The following is a 21,505-nucleotide window of genomic DNA, read 5'->3' as shown; positions in this document are numbered from 1 at the left end:
ATATTTTGGAGCAGAGGTTATGTGCAAAATAATATGGAAATAGCTGTGATTTCTATTGGTTACAAAGTCACAGGTGCTGCTCATACTACAGTGATCTGTTGCCTACATTTATAATTGAATGTGATGCTAACTCCAGTTAGAGGTTAATGAAAAAAAAAAGATGTAAATTTTTCTCCTTCTGTAAGGCAGCCTCTAAGATGCTCCCAGTGATCCCCACCTCTTGGAAATCACAGCTCTGTCCTTGAGAGTGGGCAGGACTTACTGACTCACTCCTGATGAATAGAATATGGCAGAAGTGATGATATCACTTCTGATATTAGGTTACAAAAAGACTGTGGCTTCCATCTTGGACACATTCTCTGTATTAGTCTACTCAGGCTGCCATAACAAAATATGATAGACTGAGTGGCTTAAACAACAGGAATTAATGTTCGCACTGGTCTAGAAGCTGTATGTCCAAGTTCAGGGTGCCGGCATGGTCAGGTTCTGGTTAGGTCAAATTCCTGGCTTGAAGATGGCCACCTTTTCACTGTGTGCTCACAGCTTTTCCTGAGTTTGTGTACATGGAGAGAGGAAGAGCCCTCTCTATATTTCTCTTCTTATAAAGCCACCAATCTTATTGGATTAGGATTGGGACCCCACCCTTTTGACCTCATATAACCTGAATTACCTTCTAAAAATCCTACCTTCAACTATAGTCACATTGGGGTTTAGGGCTTCGACATATGAATTTTTGGGGGGATCGGGGGAGGATACAGTTTAATGCATAGCACTCTCTCTCACTCTCTCTTGGGTCACCCATCCCAGGGAAAGAGAGCTGTGATACTGTGAGGCAGCCTGTGGGAGGACCACATGATGAGGGACAAAGGCCTATCAATGACTACGTGAGTAAGCTTGAAGGTGGTCCTATACCTGACCTCCATTTGAGCCTCCAGATGAAACTGCAGCGCTGCCCAACAGCTTGACTGAAACCTCATGAGAAACCTTGAGCCACAGACAGCCAGCTCAGCAATGCCTGGATTCCTGCCCCATAAAAACCATGAGATAATGAATATTTGTTGTTTTATGCTGCTGAGTTTGAGGTAATTTGGCATGCAGTAACAGAGAATGAATACATTAATACAAGTTCATGGACACCCTGAATTCTACCCACATACCCTTATGGATCCCCTACCATAGCAATTATACTTCCACAGACTCCACTCTCTGAGAAAGAAGGGCTCTCATGCACGTCAGTGGCAATCAAAACAGGGCCCATCCTGGAAGAATAGTTGTTCAGCCAAGTTGGGAGCGTGACTGCTTTGACATGGGCTGGGAGTGAGTGATGATATAATAGTTGTTGGCCACTCCTTCTTGTTGCTCTCAAGGATTCATGGATTCTCCCTGAGGTACTAGGCCCACTTCCTCTGGAAATCATAATCCTAGTAGATCTTAGGATGGTACTATTAGAAAGGCCCTGAGACAAAATCCTCCTTTCTCTGAAGAGATAACTGAGGCCCAGGGACAAAGAGACTTACCCAAGATGACTTTGTTAGTGTCAGAGCCTCGGATCATCTAAAAGGAGGGTATCCTGACACTTAGTGCAATGCTTTTTCCTATACTGATTTCTACCAGAAGATGTTTTCAGAAGGATTCAATTCTGATTTTAGTGCATCTGCTCTTAAGTATCATATATTTTATGTCTTTCCTAACACTTTAGAAATTGTTACCTCTAAGCTGCTTAGGTCAGTGATTTCGTATGTTGTTTTTTTCTTCCCCAAAGCTCTGTTATTCTTTGAAGTATTAAATCCTTGAAGGTGGTTGAGAGACTAATAAAATATCCATAAAAATTAAATGATCCCCCTAAAGACTGAGAGATATGAACCATTCTCTCAAGCACATTGTTATCAAAAAACATATAAACTTACATTTGTAGCCTTTCTCCAGAGAGCTCCAAACTGTCACACATGTAATCTTACTAAGATCTTGACACTCCCACCTGCAGATGGAGAAACTGAGGTTCAAAAAGGTTAAGTGGTTTCTCCCAAGGCATCTGTTAATTGGAAAATGGTCCTAAGTAAAGGGCTCTGGGGCCCTCTAAAACCCTCCCTGAATTCTTTACCTCCCACCGGCATCTGGACACCCTCTGCAGTGCATGCAGCTACTAGATGGCAGGGCCATGACACTCCATCACCTCTGTGTCACATTTACCTCTAACCTTGGGAAGCAACATCATACAGTGGCTTTGGGATAAGACCTGATTAAGTATCCCAGTTCCAATCTTTACTATCTGTCTGACTTTATATAAGTTCCTCAACCCTTCTGAACTCTACTCTTCTCTGGAAAAATGGAGATATTTTTTGTTTGTTTGTTTTCCCACCAAACCATGAGCTCCTGGAAAGCTGGGACACCAGCCTAATAACTTCTGTGTTGCCAGTGCTGACAAGGCACCAATTATCCAGTACATGTCTGTTGAACTGCAGAGTTGTTGGGACAACTGAATTAGACAGTCCACCTAAATTCCCTAACATCGTATCTAGTACATATGTGAAGTCCTTCTTCCAGGGGCTTTCACTCACACAGTATGGATTCCCTTCTGCAGCAATCTTCAAAGGCTGGAAAATCCCCTCTCCAGTTTCACTGGAGATAATGTGAATGTCTTCTGTCACACAAGGCTTAATTTGGGAATAGAAAGTGGCCCCCCAGGCACAAAGTAACAGGATCCCTTCAATTGATTAGGGCCATACAAGCCATCTCCTCCCAATTTCCAGAACCTAGCAGCAGATAAAATAATGCACGAAAATCAGATAAATTGGTTATCAGCCCTGGCTGTGCATCAGCACCCCTTTGAGAGCTTTTAAAAATAAACAAACAGGCAAGGGCTCCATCTCCACAATCTGATTCAGAAATTCTGAGACAGGGCTCAACATAATGTTTTTTTTCTCTGGTTGACTATGATGCCTTGCCTGGTTTAAGAGTCTTTGCAGTTGACACATGTAAGTAGTTGTTATTATTACTCTTTTTAAAATCCAGTGTCTTCCAAGCAGAGGGTCAAAACACTGCAGTACTGCCCCTTTATCTGTGGTTTCACTTTCTGAGATTTCAGTTACTTGCAGTCAACCAAGGTCTGAAAATATTAAATGGAAGATTCCAAAAATAAACAATTCATGCATTTTATGTTGCATGCTGTTCTGAGTAGCATGTTGAAATTTCACACTGTCCCTCTCCGTCCTTCCCAGGATGTGAATCATTCTTTTGTCCTTTGTATTCACACTGTATTTGTTTCCCACCCCTTAGTAGTATCCATCTTGGCTATCAGATCAAACATTGTGGTATAACAGTGCTTGTGTTCAGGTCACCCTTATTTTACTTAATAAGGCCACATTGACATAACTTTCATTATAATTTATTGTTAGGATTGTTCTATTTCACTGTGAGTTATTGTTGTTAATCTTTCACTATGCCTAATTTATAAATTAAACTATCATGGGTACATATGTATAGGAAAAAACATAGTGTATACAGTGGTACTTCGGTTTTCGAATGTCTCCATTGATGAACATTTCGGTTTACGAACGCTGTAAATTTTATGGATCTATGGTATCATTAGAGATAGTAAAATTCATGCTAAATTTGCAGATTTAGGGGTTCATTTTAAAGGTCTGGAATGGATTAAACCTTTTTGCATTACTTTCTATGGGGAAACGGTGCCTCAGTTTTCAAACGTTTCACAACTCGAATGGTCTTCCCGAGTGGATTATGTTTGAAAAACGAGGTACCACTGTATAGGGTTTGGTATTATCCATAGTGTCAGGCATCCACTGGGGGTCTTGTAACCTATCCCCTGAAGATAAGGGAGAACTACTGTAGTTGTCAAATGAAACAGCCAGTTCCTTTCAGAAAGGGATATCTTAGTGAAGCATTTTAGCCGTCACCCATGGGCAGGGCTTTCTGATTTCTAACAGTTGATCACAGTGATTCATTCCCATAAGCTCACGCATTCACACACGGACTCATCCACATTTGCCACCGGTTGCCATCATACCTCTGAGCTGCTCAATTGGATCAATCCTAATCCAACACGCAGCAAAGCAGACGACAGATTTAAGAGAGTGCTAGGGTATCTAGGGGAATTTCCACCTATCCCTGAGCATTTTGTGCAGAATCCAAGGACCCCCTCCCCCCCCCAAGCTTTGGCTTCCTGCCTCTGCAGGAAGTGGAGTGTGCTTATCAGCTTTGCTGCAGGAAATATGCTCTCACTTCACCTTGTAAAGCCTCCTTGACAGGCACAATTATGTTTTCCATCATCTGCCAGCGAGCTCTTTGAATAACTTCTTACATATTACAAGACACTTCCCACCCACACACCCTCTCCGGCTCCTCCTTCCAATCTCTTTCTTCTCTCTCTGCTAATTTATCCATTAACTTATGCCCAGTTTGAACATTATTCTAGTTATAATTGTTTGTAACAGCTCTGATAATTTGCTAGTGGCTCTGAAAAGAGACAGCTTCAGCTCCTACCATTCTAACCTTATAATTTAGCAACACTGAACCCTTTACCCTTCCCTGAATATGTCTTGCAGGTTCATCATTCTTACCTCTGCATGTGTTCACATCACCTGAAATGCTTCTTCTTTTCATCACTTTTCCACTTTGGTACTCCTGACGGCTCCTGTCTTTCTTCATGACTCAATTCAGTTGTTTTCTTCTCTGGAAAACTTCCCTCGGCCACCCCTCTCCAATAATCAACTATATACATGTTTGTCTGCTGAGGAATGGGAGCCATTTGAGGGTCGAGGTGTGACCCTGTCTTCTTTGCATCCCCAATGTCTGCCAGGCAGCCAAAGTCCAGTCATTACTGGACGGATGAATGAATCAATGCAATGTTCATACTTATAGTGACTCACTTAGGGAACCTTTTGAGTATTACTGTTGGGTAACAAGTTCTATGCACCAACAGAAATGAAGTTTTGAGTACTTAGTTGACGAATTAATTTACTTACATTCAGTTATGCCAGGACTACCAAATACCAAGCCATAAGACTGAAAGAGTTTATGCCCAGATGAGCTGGAACCTTGAGGTGTCACAGAAGGTAGTCTCGCTCAGCAGTGAAGCCAGCTTTCTGGGTGTGCAGACTTTACAGTTGTACAGGACCCCTTTCTTAGAAAGGCTCCATGCCTGGTTTAATGTTCTGCTGTGGCTGTGTTGAACTTCGTAACACTTTGTAAAGGGCCCTGCGTTTTTATGTTGAATGGGACCTCATAATCCAGTCTCCAATCCTATTTGGCAGAGCTGGTGCCAACCCAACTGGCAAGTTCCCAGGAGGTTTATGGTATCAAGGATCTCCCTGACTCTGGAGACTGGTGCTGCCTTCTGTTTGTTTGTTTGTTTGTTTGTTTTTGTTTTGTTTTGTTTTGCTTTCTGTTTGTTTGTTTGTTTGTTTGTTTGTTTGTTTGTTTGTTTGTTTTTACTATTCAAAGAACCAAGAGACTACTGACCCCAGAGTTGGTATTTTGCCCGTGGGAATGTGCCAGGGTAGTCATCACCCAATGAAAAACTTTTAAAAGGCACTGTTTTAAACAGGAATAATTAGAGAGTCTATTTAAAAGTCATTTCTAACTTGAAAAGTAATAGCAATTCCCTGGACCACTTCATGGCAACTTTCTGGTTTATTTCATATCATCTGCAGGCATATTTTAAAGATAGAAAAGAGCAATCAATTTGAGCTCTTTCACTGTAATGGGATTTTACTTGCCTCCCACAGACAATGAGAGAAGAATTTCAGGCTAGCCATTTTCTTCTACAACTTAATTTAAGGGTAAAAAGAAAAGTTTAAAAATGTATCCCTTGAAATAACTTTATAATGAGACTTTTAACAAAAAAAAAAAAAATGATTTTCTAAGTAAACTCAGTATGAGCAGAAACTAAAATGAGGAATGGAAGTATCCAGAGAAAGAATTCTTATACAATATCTATGTATGTTTTTCTACAATTATTTCAAATGCTATGTATATTGAAAATTAGGCTGGCCTGGAAAATAACTTGAAAATTTGACTTCTTTCCAAAATTGATATTAAAGGATTATTTTCCACGTTCATGATTTTTGTATAATAGTGCTTTTTTTTTTTTTTTACAAACGTGTTCTGTGTCCACTGTGTAAAATCTAGGACAAGCAAAAAGGAAAAACAAGTCAATTCTAACCGCTGTTGTCGTTTTGACAGAAGTCCCTTTGGCCTTCTTTCTTTAGAGAAATGGACTCAGAAACTAGATATTATTTTGTAACCTGCTTTTTTCACTGGCTTGCAACATTTTTCCATATCATTATATATTCTTTTACACTTTCATATGATGATATATACATATATATATATATATATATATATATATATATATATATATATACATATATATATATATATATATATATATATATATATATATATGTTGTATTTTGTGATATGAATGTACTATAATTTATTCAACCAGTCTTCATTCTTGGAAAATTCTATGGATACCAGGTTTTTTCACAAATGCAAACATCTATTTAGCAATTGCTTGTTATCTATCTATGTAGGTTTTATGTACATTTTTCATATTAAATGTTCCTGACTTCCCTGTGTTGCACTCCTTTGAGTTTGTTCAGTTCTTTTAACACATGCATTTGCACTGGGCATGTTTGTGCAGTATGCATATCACCTACCTTCATTGCATTAACATGCTCATACACTTGTTTGGTTCCCCGCTTGTTTCTTCTGCAGTTCAGCATGTATTGCTCTCTTATTGCTTGCAAGACCCTACATTCAATACTGGGCTACAAAGGTAATAAGACACAGTTTCAATGCCTAAAAGATGCCTTAATCTAGTAGGAGAGAGGACATAATATAACAAATGATAATGCAAAATAATTTTAAGGAAGCAAAGAGAAGGAAGTAACTGGGGAAATTAAAGAAGCTGTGCCAGAGGAGACCCTGCAAAGAATATGTAGGATTTCGACCAAAGAAGGAGGGGAAGAGAACGTTCTGGGGAGAAGGAAGAGCCTGGGCAAACGCGTAGAGGAATAAATGCACATGATGTCTTCAAAAATAAGTGGAGTAGATGGTACATGATGGAAGTGGAGCAGGAGATGACACTGAAAGGGTGGGTTGGGGCCAGACAGCAGGTGACTGGAAATCCATTCTCACAAGATTTCACTTCTATCTGTAAGTAAGTAGTGGAAAGTCAGTAGTGAACTTGAGCAGCTAGAGCGAGACTGGATCCAGTTTTAGGAACTTAAAACTGTGGTTAAGTTTGGCCAGGAAGGATAGAGTCCGAGGTAGTTTGTAATCATCAGTCTTGCAGCAGTCTAGGTGAGAGAGGGTGGGAGCCTTACCATAAGGCTGTGAGACCTGGCCACCAGACATTCAAGAGGTACCTCAGCGGTAGAATCAAAAGAACCCAGCATTCTGATTCAGATGGGAGAGGGAAGTTAGGGGAAGCCATGCAAGAAACTCTAAACTATGTAGTTTGAGTAATTCCTTGTCAAGTTTCTAGGCTACTAGAGTTAGGGATGATGTCTTTTGGGCTCCACTGCCCCTCAGTGAAGTGCCTAGAGTAATCAAACACGTGGCACTTGGCACGTCCTTATTAAATGGGAAGGTCGTAGCTACCTAGAGACTCCTTGAGAAAGACAGAACCCTTGCACATTTCAAAAGTAACCACTGTCTAGGAAGAATAAGGCCATGGCAAAGGAATGCAATGACATATTCAAGCACCAAAGCTTTGTTTATCATTTTTGTGCGAAAGATAATCCTTATAGTTTAAATAAGAGCGTGCCTTATTCACCACACTTGGGTCATAAAGACTGAAATCTAAATATACTTGTGAGCTCTTAAGCGCTGATGAATGGGTATTAATGAAAGCAGGAGGAAATATTGGTTTAAAAGCAAGTTGTTAAATTGTCTGGGGCCTGGGATCGGGTGACTGACTGCAATGGGACATGAAGAACATGAATAATTTTAAGGAGTGATTACAATGCTCTGTCTCAGTGAGGGCCATGGTTTCCTAAAGGTCAGCATTTATGAGCTGGACACTTAAAACGCATTCATGCTATTGTATGTAAATTATGATACTTCAATGAAGTTGACATAAAATGATTAGAACCAAAATTTAAAGTGTCACTAGAATCTGATTATTGAGATTGTGTCAGATTATTTCTTCCCCAGATATCTGTTTCATATCTATTGAAACCCTTTTATAAAAGCCAGTTTGTAGCAATTTTAGTACAGCCCACGTTCTGTGTGTGCTGCCTACGCACGAGCCAGATCCTGTGCAGTTGCTGGAGGGTGTAGTGGTGAATGTCACAGACAAGGCCCTGCACTGACAGAGTCAAAGCAGCTACTATCATAAAACCTCAAAGTAAGCATAACAGAGCTCGTGCTACGTTCCTCAAATTTAGGGAGCTTGTTAGGAGCAGGGGAAAAGGCATTTTTTAAAGGCCAGGTTGAAAAAATTCTCAATGTACTTGCTATGTTGGCCACTCTCACCATTGGGTTTTGGTGCTGGTTCTAACACCTTGAACAATCTCAGATAGAAAGCTGACTTATTCTGACACTGGGTTAGGTCTTTGGGGATGATCCTAGAAGTGGTATAAGAGCCTTGCTGTAAGCTATATGTGTGAGCTCTGGATATTTAACTGAATGGTATGAATCTGCTGTGTTAAGTTTTCTTCCAATCCAGAAAATCCAATAGCTCATCATGATCAAGCTTCCTGTGGACTTTGTCTATGGTGATATGGCCCAGTTATGCCCAGGTCTAGCAACTTAATAGGCAGTTGGGTGAAGACAGCAGTCCTTTGGAAATAAAAATGAAGTCACACCATTAGTTTAACTTGGACATTGAATCACAGTGCTGGAAGATCATCTAGACCTTAACTGACCTGGGTTCTGTCATTTTTAAAATGAAGAGACCTGGGCCCCAGCAAAGTTAGGTGGCTTACTCAAGTCCACTTATATAGCTTGGGCAGACCATGGCCTAGAAGCAAGGTCTCCTGTCTTCCAAGGCTGGATCACATTAACAGTCCAAAATGTCTATCTTCCCACTTGGCCCAGTGGAGAGGAGCCTAGCCTCTATTTAGAAATCTTTCAAGGGAGGGAATATATATGCCCTTGGAAAGCCACCCAGCATTTCACAGCCTTCCCTCCTGGGAATTTTTATGTGCTATTTTGTCCTTCAACCCCACTCCACAAAATGCCACTACCTATTACTTCCTTTCAGCAAATAAGGATTTTAATCATTCTCTTTTTATTTGATTTTAATCCTCTGAAGTCCTGCCTGCTCTGTTTGCCACAGTTACCGTGCAGAAACTTCACTTGCAATGAAAGTCATACTTCTCCTGGAAGCCTGGCATTTCAGCATTTTAAGAAGCTAAGTAGCTCCATCCTCATTAAATTATCCTCAAATTGAAGGAGAGAATTACATACTTAAAAACACAGATGCAAAATAATGGATTACTGTTGTACCTTAATGTAACACATCGTGACGTGCAGTAAGAGCATTAGACCAATTAGCAAGCGTGTCTCCTGCTTGGGTTCATCTTTTCTGCTGGGTATGTAGCAAAGGGATGGTGATTTGAAGGATGGCATTATCAAACGCCCTTGGATAGGAAGTTTCCACTTTAGTGACGTGACCTGCATTCATTTAACAAAGACAGTACTTCATCTCCTGGAAACATAGCCAAGAAAGTGCTATACCACAAGTACTGCCTCCAAATGGGCATTTACATGCCTAATTTTAGTTCTAGAAATCATTGAAATCCATCACAATCGTGTCTCAATTGGACTTAATATGTTCCAAAAATACATCCTTCTCTTTTCTTGAGAGCTACCAAGTCGTAAGTGATACCATTTAGCCAGTTCATTGGTTTGCGTTCCCCCAAACCCCCCACCTTTTCTGGTTTCTTCCCTATCAGTCTGATTGGTAACAGAAAGTAGAGGTAAACAATAAACTTCCCTGGAGGGGAGCCATGGTCTTTGTGTGGCTGATTGTCAGTCTTATAAATGCAATGCTCCAACAACAGGGCTAGCCCGCTGAGCAAGACCCTGGGAGAACACAGCCTCTCCTGCTTGGGGATCTGAGCAGAGCAGTGTCTCTGAGTAGGGCTGGATGAGAAAGCGGCAGACTGGAAACACGGGTGGTATTTTTAATTAGATTTCAGCTATCTGTCCCAGTGAAAAAAACATAGGTAGCCATTAAAACACCTTCCCTCAGGCCTTGCTGCCACAGAGAGTGCAGTGTGCAAATCCAATCCCTATCTCTCCTAACTCAGCTGCTCAGAGCACCATGGCTTTTAGGATAATGAGTCCAAAATTACCTTCTTCCTAAATGATCTTTAGGCCTGAAGAGCAAGCATGTCCAGGAACTGATCCTAAATCCTTCAGGGGATTGACCAAGGAGCCTTGGGAAAACAGAATTTTGTTCGTCCCTGGTGCTTACCAAAAAATGCTAGTGGCACCAGGCAAACCATCAGCCCTTGTTTTATGCATCAGTGAAGTGGGTTTTGTAGTTGTCAACAGATGTCAGATGAAAACCCCTGCGTGAATTTCCTGCCCTATCTTATTGTTGAGAAGAGTGGTGTTCCATATGCTGGGGGTGGAAGTTAAATCTGCAAGGAATGTGTATGATTTGAAAACCTATGTGGTATATTTATGTCAGTCACTGATACACCGGCGGTGCCAAAAAAATGTACACAAGTGGACACTTTGGTCAACGTTGCTCAAGTAGTAGCTCACGGTAATCAGAAGTGTCTGGATGCTGATGGTAACCACTTTGAGGACCTCTTATAATTGCAGAAGTCAAACATGACTTGTATTCATCTTTTGTTATCGGTATATATTGTGTTACAATTTTAATAGGTTTTACCATTTTTAAAATGTGTGTACATTTTTTTGGCACCCTCTGTATTTCCATAAATGCATTTTTGTAACTTTGAGAGGTGTCCTGAGACCATCCAATGAGTCAAGGCAGCTTCTGGGGCACACAACCAGCTTTGACACCCAGACAGGGTTATTTTTCAGGTGCAAACTTGATCACTTCCACAACCCTCTATGTATTCACCCAGGAATTTATTTTAAAGAATTTAATCTTGCAGACACTATAAACTTAGCCAGGAAGCATCCCTAAAACCTTGCCTCTGGGGCCTTATTTCTAGGGGCAGCAAGAGAAGAGGAAAGCCTCTTTTTTTTTTTTTTAATCCCACCACCAATAAAATCAGAGGCTGATGTTTATATATCACAGGGTGGTTGTTTTGAGAGATAAAGTAAATGATGAAACTTTGGAAAAAAATATCTCTGGAATGGAACCAAGAACAAGCTCTTAGTGTTGACCTTTTGGTTAAAGCCACATAATGCAATTTATGTCATCCCCTTTAGATATATGATTTTATTGGTTTGCTGGGAACTTGGGCTTAAGGGAAATTGTACATTGAGGGAGTTACTGCCAAGTGTCTGTCTCCATGGTTAGGTGTTATAATAGAAACAACACACACAGGCTTAGGCCCTCCCCTCTAAGCGCTTATATTCTAGGGGTCCATGATTCACAAAAGACATTTATAGGTGGTTGTCGCACCTAAAGTCATGACTAATGACTGTCGTCATAAGAGCATTTAGGATCAAACTGGTGCTTTTTCAGCCTACAAAGCTGTTAAATTTTGCTTCTGACAAATCTTAACTCCTAGCAAATTTGAGGTTTATAAACCATTTTTAAGTACTGAGATCCTCTGATGAAACAGTTAAATCAGTCTTCAGAACCAGAAGTAAATCCAATCATCAGTCACTAATTTGCAGGTTGTTAATGGACATTTGCTGGTTGACATATTTTCACTTTAAATCACAGAACTGGAGATCACCCTATGACTAGATCTTCTTCCTTCTTTAATGGAGTGCTCCAGGCTCACTGGCTACTGGATTTCTTTTTTCTCTTTACATTCCCTTATGACCTCGTGCATTCTCATGGCTCTGTGGGCCGTCTGAATGCTGATGACCCTCAATGTATAGCTCCAGCGTGGACCTCTCTGATCTCCAACCTCCTATACTAACTTCCTACTTGAATCTAAAATGTCCATCCCAAACTTAATCTGTTCAAAATGGGGCTCCGGATCTTTCGTCCAAATCCTGGTCCTATTGTATCCTCTTCAACTCAGCTGATGGTAACTCCCTCTTTTTACTTGCTCAGGCCAAAACTTAAGAGTCATTCTGAAATTTTCTCTTTCTCTCACATCCCGTATCTTGTCAGCTTCACAATCAGAAAACAAGCTTTTCAGAATACATCCAGGACCCCCTCACTTCTCACCACCTACATGTTCAGAATAGATCTGGAACCCGACCACTTCTCACCACTTTCACCACCACCATCTTGTTCCAGCTGCCATTATCACACACCTGTATTCCTGTGGGAGTCTGCCAGCTGGTCTCCCTGCTGCGTCTCTTGCTGTTCTTCATTCCGTTCACAACCAGCATAATGAATGCTCCGGTTAAACTCTAAGTCACATGACTCCCCTCCTATGCCCTCCAATGGCTTCCCACCTCACCACCATGACCCCATTCAGTCTGCTCCCTACCCTTTACCACCCTGTCTCATCTTCTGCTTCCTCTCTTCTTGACCCTAATCACACTGATCTTCTCTACAATGCTCCCCAAACATGCCAGATGGGCTCGTACCTCAGGGTCTGTGCATTTGTGCGTTGCTCCGCCTGGAGTGCTGTTCCCCCAGATAGCTGCACTGTCACTCCTGCCTCTCCTTCAGGTTTTTACTGAAATGTCAAGGCCTTCCCTGACCACCTTGTTTAAAATTACTACTCTTCCCTCCATCTCCCAAACTCCCCCTTTGATGGAGGGGCTTCATTTTTCTCCATTTTTACTACCTACCATGCCATGTATATTGATTCTTTGTTGTTGTTAATTTCTTATTTACTCCCACTAGGATGTAAAAATTTTCTCAGGAAATGTTAGACTCTTGTCCATTGCTAAAATCTCTAGCATCTAGAATAGTGCCTGAGAGAGTCTAGATAAATATTTGTTGAAATAATTAACTAATTAATTGGTATTTCTCCTTCTCTGGCACATCTTTTTACCCACATAGCTATTGGCATCGTAGAGTTTTTCTTTACTATATTAAGAATGTCCAACTATTTATCATCTTTGTTGCCAATATTTTTTTTTTATTTCTTTACCATTTAATGTAGTGTGTATATTTTACAAACTGAAGTTTACATCTTTGTAGCTGTGGGTTTCTATAACTGCTGTTCTTCTTTGTGTGACATTTCAAAAGTCAGCCCAGCAGTAAGATTCCAGTGCAGAGGGCCAGGCCGCCTGCTCATGCACTCCCGTTCTTGCATCACCCGCAGGCATCAACAGGAAGGTCGTGTACTCCCTGGCCGACTCAGCCAATGGCTTCTTCTCCATTGAAGGCTCATCTGGCATCATCATCCTGGAACAGCCCCTGGACCGTGAGCAGCAGCCCTCCTACAACATCAGCGTGCAGGCCACTGACCAGAGCCCCGGAAAGGCCCTGTCCTCTCTCGCCACCGTCACCATCACCGTCCTGGACATTAATGACAATCCCCCCGTGTTTGAAAGGAGGGACTATCTGGTGACAGTACCTGAAGACACCTCCCCTGGCACCCAAGTCCTTGCCGTGTTTGCCACCAGCAAAGATATTGGCACAAATGCTGAGATTACGTATCTCATCAGGTCTGGGAATGAACAAGGGAAATTTAGGATCAACCCAAAGACAGGTGGGTAAACAGCAACCTATGTATTTAGAATTCAAGGCTTCATTCTCCTCTGCTTCTCCTCCTAATCCTCTAACCACTTTTCTTGGTGGGCTGTTTCTCCTCCTGCTACCTCCCTGGCAGCAGAAACAAGACTTCCCGTAGCAGGGCCTGCAGGCAGACCCCAGAGTGCCCTCTGGCACTCTGCTTCCAAGGAGGTCCCTTGCTGAGTTTGCAGCTCCCAGCTGTGGGCTCACTTGGCAGATACGTGACCCTCAGGTTGGCTCCAGTACGTCCCGGAGGAAGTTGGGGGGGGGGGGGCAGTAATGTAGTTCCTTGCTGGGCATAGGAAGTAGTATTTGCACACTGACTGCAAGGGTTTGTTTCTCTCTTTCATTTTGGTTTCTATTTTTTGTTTTTGTTTTTAATTTGGATCCTATGTTTACATGCTTGGAAGTACTTCCAGAGATTAGCATCCACTTGCCACTGTCCACACTCAGGCTGCCACTCTCTGGTCACCTACCAAGGTAGACATTGATAAGTGACCTTAAGGCGACCTGCAGGCCTTCTCAACCCAGCACCCCAGTCATCTGGAACTGGCACCGTATTTGAGTCCTGTTCACTGCTCCTCGTCATGACACTGATTTCTCACAACATGCTTTTCAAAGGTGCTTTTCAAAATCTGAGGGAAGAGGTGGCATCATCTAGGAAAAAGGTGCCTAGAAATAAACCAAAAGAACAGAAAGAAAACCCTAAGCCTTTCTCTTCATCAGGGAGTATTAGGGACAGTTTGGGTAACTAAAGATGGTCATTCAGAATACAAGTTTGGATGTTCTTTGATGAGTAAACATATCCACTCTTGTATTTTCATAGAGTGTTTGTATTAATATTTTCAAAGCACTTTCATGGATCTTCTCATTTGTTTATTCCTCTATGAATAGTCAAGAAAGTCCCATTTTGCAGATACAAACGGTGAATCTCACACCTCTGGCCATTGTACATAATCCCCTCATTACCCAAGGAATAGGCACTTGTTGAGCAAGGTGGCAAAGGAGGTCCATTCTTTGGATAGTCCAGTAAACATGAACAAAAAACTATCATAATTAGCAATACTTATTTAACATGGCCAATATGCCAGGTTCCTGTTAAATCATTAGTTATTTCTCACATTTTCCATATGAGAAAAACATAACTTCAGCGAGGTTAAATAATTTCCCTAATGTCCACTGTGAATAAGTGGGGAATCTAGGATTTGAACTCAGATCTTCCTGACTTTGGAATACATGCTTAACCTCTAAATTACATTGCTATGCTTTGGAGGAAAAATGAAGGAAATATTGTCCCTGCCCTTAAGTATAAGGAGGTGGAGATATTGATGGGGGAATTACATTAGCAGCTACTCCCAGCAGTAACTCTGTTTATTAAGGTCATTACTTCAAATTGAAATGTATGGGTGTGTTCCTCATTTAAATATGTTAGCCTTACTTAGCCTGTCTCTTTATAGCCACTGTATATGGACACCATGGGGAAATGCTTAACAACTATTTAAATTTGTCACCGGGTAACAAGACTGGGGTGCAATATAAAGCTCTAAGGGTGATAATTGCTAAGAAAACTTAATTATGGGGAGAAATAGGTTCTTGTTAGAGGTGTGGCTTCTGTTTCTCACCTTAAGTAGAAGAGCAGCCTTAGTTCCTGGAGAATTTGCCTCTCTGGAAATGTGAATGGATGGTCCTAATGATTATTTTTCTGGGTGGAGAAAGGTCAATACCCTTGAGAACTGCTCTGCAGGAAGTATAATGACCAGTTAGCAATTACAGAACACTGGATTGGGTCCTCACCAGAAAGGGCTAGGATGAGAGGGAACTAGCACTCATGGAGATTCTGCTAGGGGAGGCACCCAGCTACCTCCATTTGTTCTATTTAACTTAAATATCTCTGTGACATAAGCATTAGCTCTGTTCTGTAGTTGTGGACACTGAACTTAAACTTACTTCTTGGCCACTGATTCCCAGGTATTTCCTTTTCCATTATGTCACTACACCTTGAGATTTCTGAATTCTTTGCCCTCTTTGTGCCATCATAGTTTTAACTTGGCGAGGTACCACAGTGGTTAATTCAATTCAGTTAAGTCTGCAAGTATTTATTTACGACAGGTGGGGTCATATGTTCACACCCACATATCTCAGTTCATCCTCGGTCAGCCTGGGTCCACTTGAGGAATCATCGGGAGACACTTATCAGGAATGTTATTCCTGCCCCTGCTCCCTAGTTACATGATGGTGAATAATGCCAGGGCCTTTCAGGCTGCTTGAGAGAAGTTCAGGAACTACTGCAGAAACATGCAAAGACTTAATGTCTTCAGTTGTATCTGATGGATAGCTGTATTTTAACTGACAACATTAATGAGACTCTGGATGCTTTCAGCAGGGCATTAAATAAATAAATTCCTGAATGTCTAAAAGTCTTGGCTGGCGATGATGTCATAAAAAGTTCCATAATTAAGGGACTGCTGACCAATGTTTTTTTCTTAATCAAATCTAAAGCTTCCCATTTTTCTTCCAAGGGGGGATTTCTGTATCTGAAGTCCTGGACTATGAATTATGCAAAAAGTTTTACCTGGTGGTAGAAGCCAAAGATGGGGGCACCCCAGCTCTCAGCGCCGTGGCCACCGTCAACATCAACCTCACAGATGTGAATGACAACCCTCCCAAGTTCAGCCAAGATGTGTACAGTGCCGTCATAAGTGAAGATGCCTTGGTTGGGGACTCTGTCATTTTGGTAGGTGCCAGTGTGACGTCCAGATATCTGGGGCTACTAATCCTCAGTAGAGTGAAAAAATGAGCAAAGTCTGTCTTGATTCTCTTCATACTTTCTCCTTTCAGTATCCTTTTATCCCCACGAACTCTAGTCAGGTACTTGGCTTTCAACCGCTCCCTCTCCAATCTGTCTATTAGAAAGGGTCTGATAAATTTATTTATATCAAGGTACAAGTGACTGATAATCATTTTCCTTCCAGGAATGATTTTTTTAAGAAAACAAAACATACCATGGAATGAATTTTTAATGATGGTTCCTACTAGTTTGTGACCTTAGATGATAAGTTTTTAGGTGGCTAAGGATAGAATAAAATTCTTCCCTGCACACACACACACACACACACACACACACACACACACACGACTAGGGCAGCTGCAAATGGGAGCAAATTTAAGATGTATCTGACACTCTTAAAGGAGCTTCTTCCAGACGGAACTTTTTCTAATATAAACATGGACAAGCCCTGTGTTGGGAGAACACAGACTTATAAATTACAGTTCGGTAACAATGAGTCCCATCCTTGCCATCCTTACCATCCCTAGATTGAGCAGGTCCCTTCCATTCAGCCTTATCTCTGGCTCCCATGGCACCAGGTTGTGGGTGTATATTCTTTACACATCAGAGGTAAACGTCCCAGGTCCTCTCTCCTTCCTTGACACTATGAGACTATTTTGGTTACATATATATTCCAACATCACCAACATGAGCAGCAGACAGTGAAGGGTGTGTTGGCTTTATGGGAAAGGGAATTTTCTTGGGCTTTCTTAACATGGAAATGTGTAAGTTTAGAGAATGCCCAGCTCAGTGATGGACTCATTATTTTGCAGGATTGGAAAAGAATCGTGAAAGTATCCCTATCCCTTGGCTCTGTCCTTATTAGCTCAAGGCCTGAGGAAAATCAAGCCTAACAAGCAAGCATCAGGTTGTAGGCAGGTCAAAATTAACAGAAATAAAATGGTAGCTGCAGCAATGGTGCTTTCCTCCTGGAGCCAACCCATCAGCTCTTCCCCTGGGGGCATGGTCACTGTCACTGGTGGGCATAGCACCTAAGAAAAATGTCAGAGCCGTGCCCATGTGTGCAGACCTGGGACTCTAATAAGAACAAAGCTTTCCTTTTGTGTCATGTCTTTGTTTTGCGTCTGTCTCTTGAAGCTAATAGCAGAAGATGCAGATAGCCAGCCCAATGGACAGATTCATTTTTCCATTGTGAATGGAGATCGGGACAATGAATTTGCTGTGGATCCTGTCTTGGGACTTGTGAAGGTTAAGAAGAAATTGGACCGGGAACGGGTAAGCTAGTTTAGGCCAGCCTCTTTCCCATCCACACCCATCCCTTCAATGGAATCAGACACGGGCTCCATGAGTTTAAACAGGAAGATTCTCCTTTCTAAATAATGAGAGTAAACAGGGATGGGCTGAAACACAGCATGACATATCTGGGTTAGACCTTTAAAATAATTTTCTGCTAATAGATACTGGCAGTTTCTTATTTATGGATGTTTTAAAGGAAAAGCAAATATGTGTCTTTCTGGTTGGTTGGAATTTTGGTCCTTCCTAGAGCAAGGAGACAGAAATGTATCTTCAGCATTGAGGTCCTGTGGTCCTGGTTTCATAAGTAGCTTTAGCCCTAGGTGAGCAGATACAAAAGGATCATCTGAAAAGATCTAGGTCAAAAAGAAAGACTCAGAAAATTCCTCTGTGCAAGGTTAAAGTAAGTCTTTTTTGACCAAAAATATGTCTTCACAAAGAGAAATTAAATATGGGAAAATGTGTTCTAGTAGTGATGAAAAAGCAGAAAGACCTCACTGGGTAATCCAGTCCCATAACTCCAGAAGTATCAAAACTGATAAATAAGGCAGATCAATGTTGACAGTGGTTGTGTTTGAACAAAGGCAGAGAGCTGTGGTTGTAACCTCCAGTGGTTTTGCACCGCTCCACCCCCACCCCAGACCCACCCATCCGCTCCAGGAACAGATGACAACGTTTGGAGACATTTCCAATTGTCACAAATTGGCAGAAGGTGATACTGGCTTCTAGTAGGTCCAGACCAGGGGTGTTGCTAAACATTCTACAGTGCACAGGTCAGCCACCAACAACAAAGAATTATCTGGCCCCAAATGTCACTGGTACTGAGGTTGAGAAACCCTGGTTTAGAATCAAAGCGAAGATGGATGATGTTTAGCAAAGCAGAGCCTGCAGTGCCCTGAGTGTGCACAGAAGGAAGAAGGTGCTTCTTCACTGTCAGCCCTTTGTGCCTCGACAGGTGTCTGGATATTCGCTGCTTGTCCAGGCAGTAGACAGTGGCGTTCCTGTGATGTCGTCAACAGCCACCGTGAACATTGACATTTCTGATGTGAATGACAACAGCCCAGTCTTTACACCTGCCAACTACACCGCCGTGATCCAGGTGAGCAAACCTGGCTATGAGGCACTTGTCCTTATGTACTTAGCCTCCTTCCTCTGCTGTGCTTTACTCGTCATAGTTTATTATTGTTTTTACCTACTATCTACTCATCCCATCATAGGGCTGATAGGAAAAGAGCCTGATTTCTTCTGCTGCAACTAATTAATAAACATATGATTTCACTGATATGTGGTATATAAAGCAAAAACAGCAAAAGAACAAGACAAACAAATGAGAAACAAAAACTCATAGACACAGACAATAGTTTAGTGGTTACCAGAGGGTAAGGGGGTTGGGGAGGGAGATGAGGGTAAGGGGGATCAAATACATGGTGATGGAAGGAGAACTGACTCTGGGTGGTGAACACACAATGGGATTTATAGATGATGTAATACAGAATTGTACACCTGAAATCTATGTAATTTCACTAACAATTTTCACCCCAATAAATTAAAAAAAATAAAAATAACAAAATAAACATTAATAAACACTATTACCAATGGGGTTTTTTCAATTGTCAGGTGCTTTACCTACACCATCTGTCCCCACCACAGCCCTGTGAAGTGGGATGGTGGATCAGCTTCCACTTTCCGGGGAAGGAGCTAAGGTTCTGAGGGGTTACCTAGCTCACCCAAGGTCATGCAGCCCTTAAGGAGTAGAGTCAGGATTTGAACTCAGGTCTGTCGTCCACAAAAGCTCTTCTCTTTCCACAATGACAGGCTGCCTTTAAACCACTTTATGCTAGGCTGGCATGGGAGGGCAATGGATACAAACCGTGTCATCAGTCAAGGGAGATTGGGCATCCAAATACAGCTGCTACTCAATAAAATCCCTCTTCTGTAAGCAGTTTGTTTAGTACTTTAAATCCTGCTCTATAAAATTAGACTGCAGGATAGAGTAATGTACTGCTAATATTCTGTAATCAGAGGGAATGACTCTTTTTTCCATCTGTTTTTTTCTTATTCCAAAGATAATTTCCTTAGCACAGTACAAGGTGCCGAGCTACCTTCACTTCCCAGTATTTCTAGAAGCTGGAAGCCCAACTTTAGGACGATGGGGAAATCCAGTCCAGGAATACTGTCGGTGTGGAGGAGAACTTAGAGGAGACGGGGATAGATATACATGTCGTGGGCGGGAGTGGGGGAGATGGGAAGGGCAGTAGAGAAATTTTAGAGAATCAGCTCTTGCCTGATCCACTTCGGCCTCTGAATCACTCCCCATGGGTTCGCAGGGCTTTGTGGGTAGAAGGTAAGACGAAAGTGAGCCAGGGCTCAAGGGTCCCCTGTGGAATAACATTCAAGACTTTGAGTCTGGCTATCCATAGCTGGCTTCCCCCTGTACCACTGAGCTGTCTGGGAATCGGGCTGAGAGGCTTCATAAAGCCAGCAGCTCTCTGCTTCATTCCTACCCCTTTGTCAGCGAAACCCGATTCCTTCACCGGTGGTATTTTGGTTTTCCTCTCCTTTCTGATGCTTTTTCCAGCAGCTGTGCATTTTTATCCCTCTCCTGCTTTCACACACCTTCCTCCATTCCTGTCTCTCGGACCGCTCTTCTCCATGGCTGTCGCCCACAATGGCACTCTCTGCCTCTCACTGCCTCTGTGTGCTCGCTTCTAAACAGAATGGGCTTTGCATACTCAATATTCAGTTTTATGACACACATCCATCAGCTTGACAGACTTGTTTTCACATGCCCAACAGGAAGTCAACAGAGAAAGAACCAAGAACTTCTGCCCGTGAGCTGTGACTGTGGCTCATGTTTGCAACGCCACGGCCTGTCTGTTATATTTCACCCTTCTTTCTCAGATGGTGACCCTAGGGCACAGATATTTTCTATCTATGTTTCTATCTATCATCTATCTACCTATCTATCTCCTGTGGAGGAAATAGCCTTTATAGACTGAGCAAACAAATCAATAAATCTTCTATTTTGTGTGGTGCTAAATATGTTCTCGGTGTGAAATAGTAAAGCTATGCTGGGCGGAGGTGTTCCACAACTGATTCCAGAGGGAGACCATGCCTAGTTCTTGAAGACCAAAAGGCCACTTGAGAGAAAGAACAAACTAAGAGGTGTTTGAGGTCCTTTTCTCTTTCTCCTTCAAAAAAATGTTTCTCCCTTTTTCCAACCCAGAATAGTTTTCTTATTCCAACACATGGATTTCATAAGACTAATTCAGCACATAAAACTTGAGTGTGTCTGCCCCATGCATGACTCTCCCTCCAAACTACAGGATATCATTGTCTTCACCTCTATGACCCAAACTCATTTAATCCTAAATTGATGTCATCAAAAGGCCTGAACTAATGAAACTGACTTCAGGCCCAAGCTGTGATAATCTAAAGTCTAAACAGAGTGGGGCCAGGGAACCAATGCCTGAGCTACAGAGGAATTTAATTTGGCATTTTCAAAATGAGGATAACTTTTGACCCAAGAAGGAGAGACAAAGAGCCCTTGTGTTTCCATTTTGGGAGGAAAGGAAGAGAGACTCTAAAAAATAATGCTTGCGTAATAACATCAGAGCTTCCCAAAATTCTGAAGTTAAAAATTTCCTTTCTCT

At 41.9% G+C, this 21,505-nt stretch overlaps 1 protein-coding gene across 6 annotated transcripts in view; it reads left to right on the top strand.

Annotated features, from left to right (window-relative positions):
- Nucleotides 1-21,505, top strand: part of FAT3 (FAT atypical cadherin 3) — a 634,277-nt gene that overhangs the window by 560,933 nt on the left and 51,839 nt on the right. For all 6 annotated transcript variants that reach the window (XM_074335616.2, XM_019737552.3, XM_074335615.2 and 3 more), the window contains 4 exons: nt 13,359-13,748; nt 16,291-16,505; nt 17,697-17,834; nt 18,808-18,951. In XM_074335616.2, coding sequence (XP_074191717.2) covers nt 13,359-13,748; nt 16,291-16,505; nt 17,697-17,834; nt 18,808-18,951 — 887 coding nt within the window. The remainder of the gene's footprint in view (nt 1-13,358; nt 13,749-16,290; nt 16,506-17,696; nt 17,835-18,807; nt 18,952-21,505) is intronic.

Source organism: Rhinolophus sinicus, chromosome 14 (genome assembly GCF_057876585.1).
Source record: "Rhinolophus sinicus isolate RSI-liver-muscle chromosome 14, RSI-T2T, whole genome shotgun sequence".
NCBI classification, from domain to species: Eukaryota; Metazoa; Chordata; class Mammalia; order Chiroptera; family Rhinolophidae; genus Rhinolophus; species Rhinolophus sinicus.
Note: the sequence above shows the minus strand (reverse complement) of the source record. Positions and strands in the feature narration are given on the sequence as shown.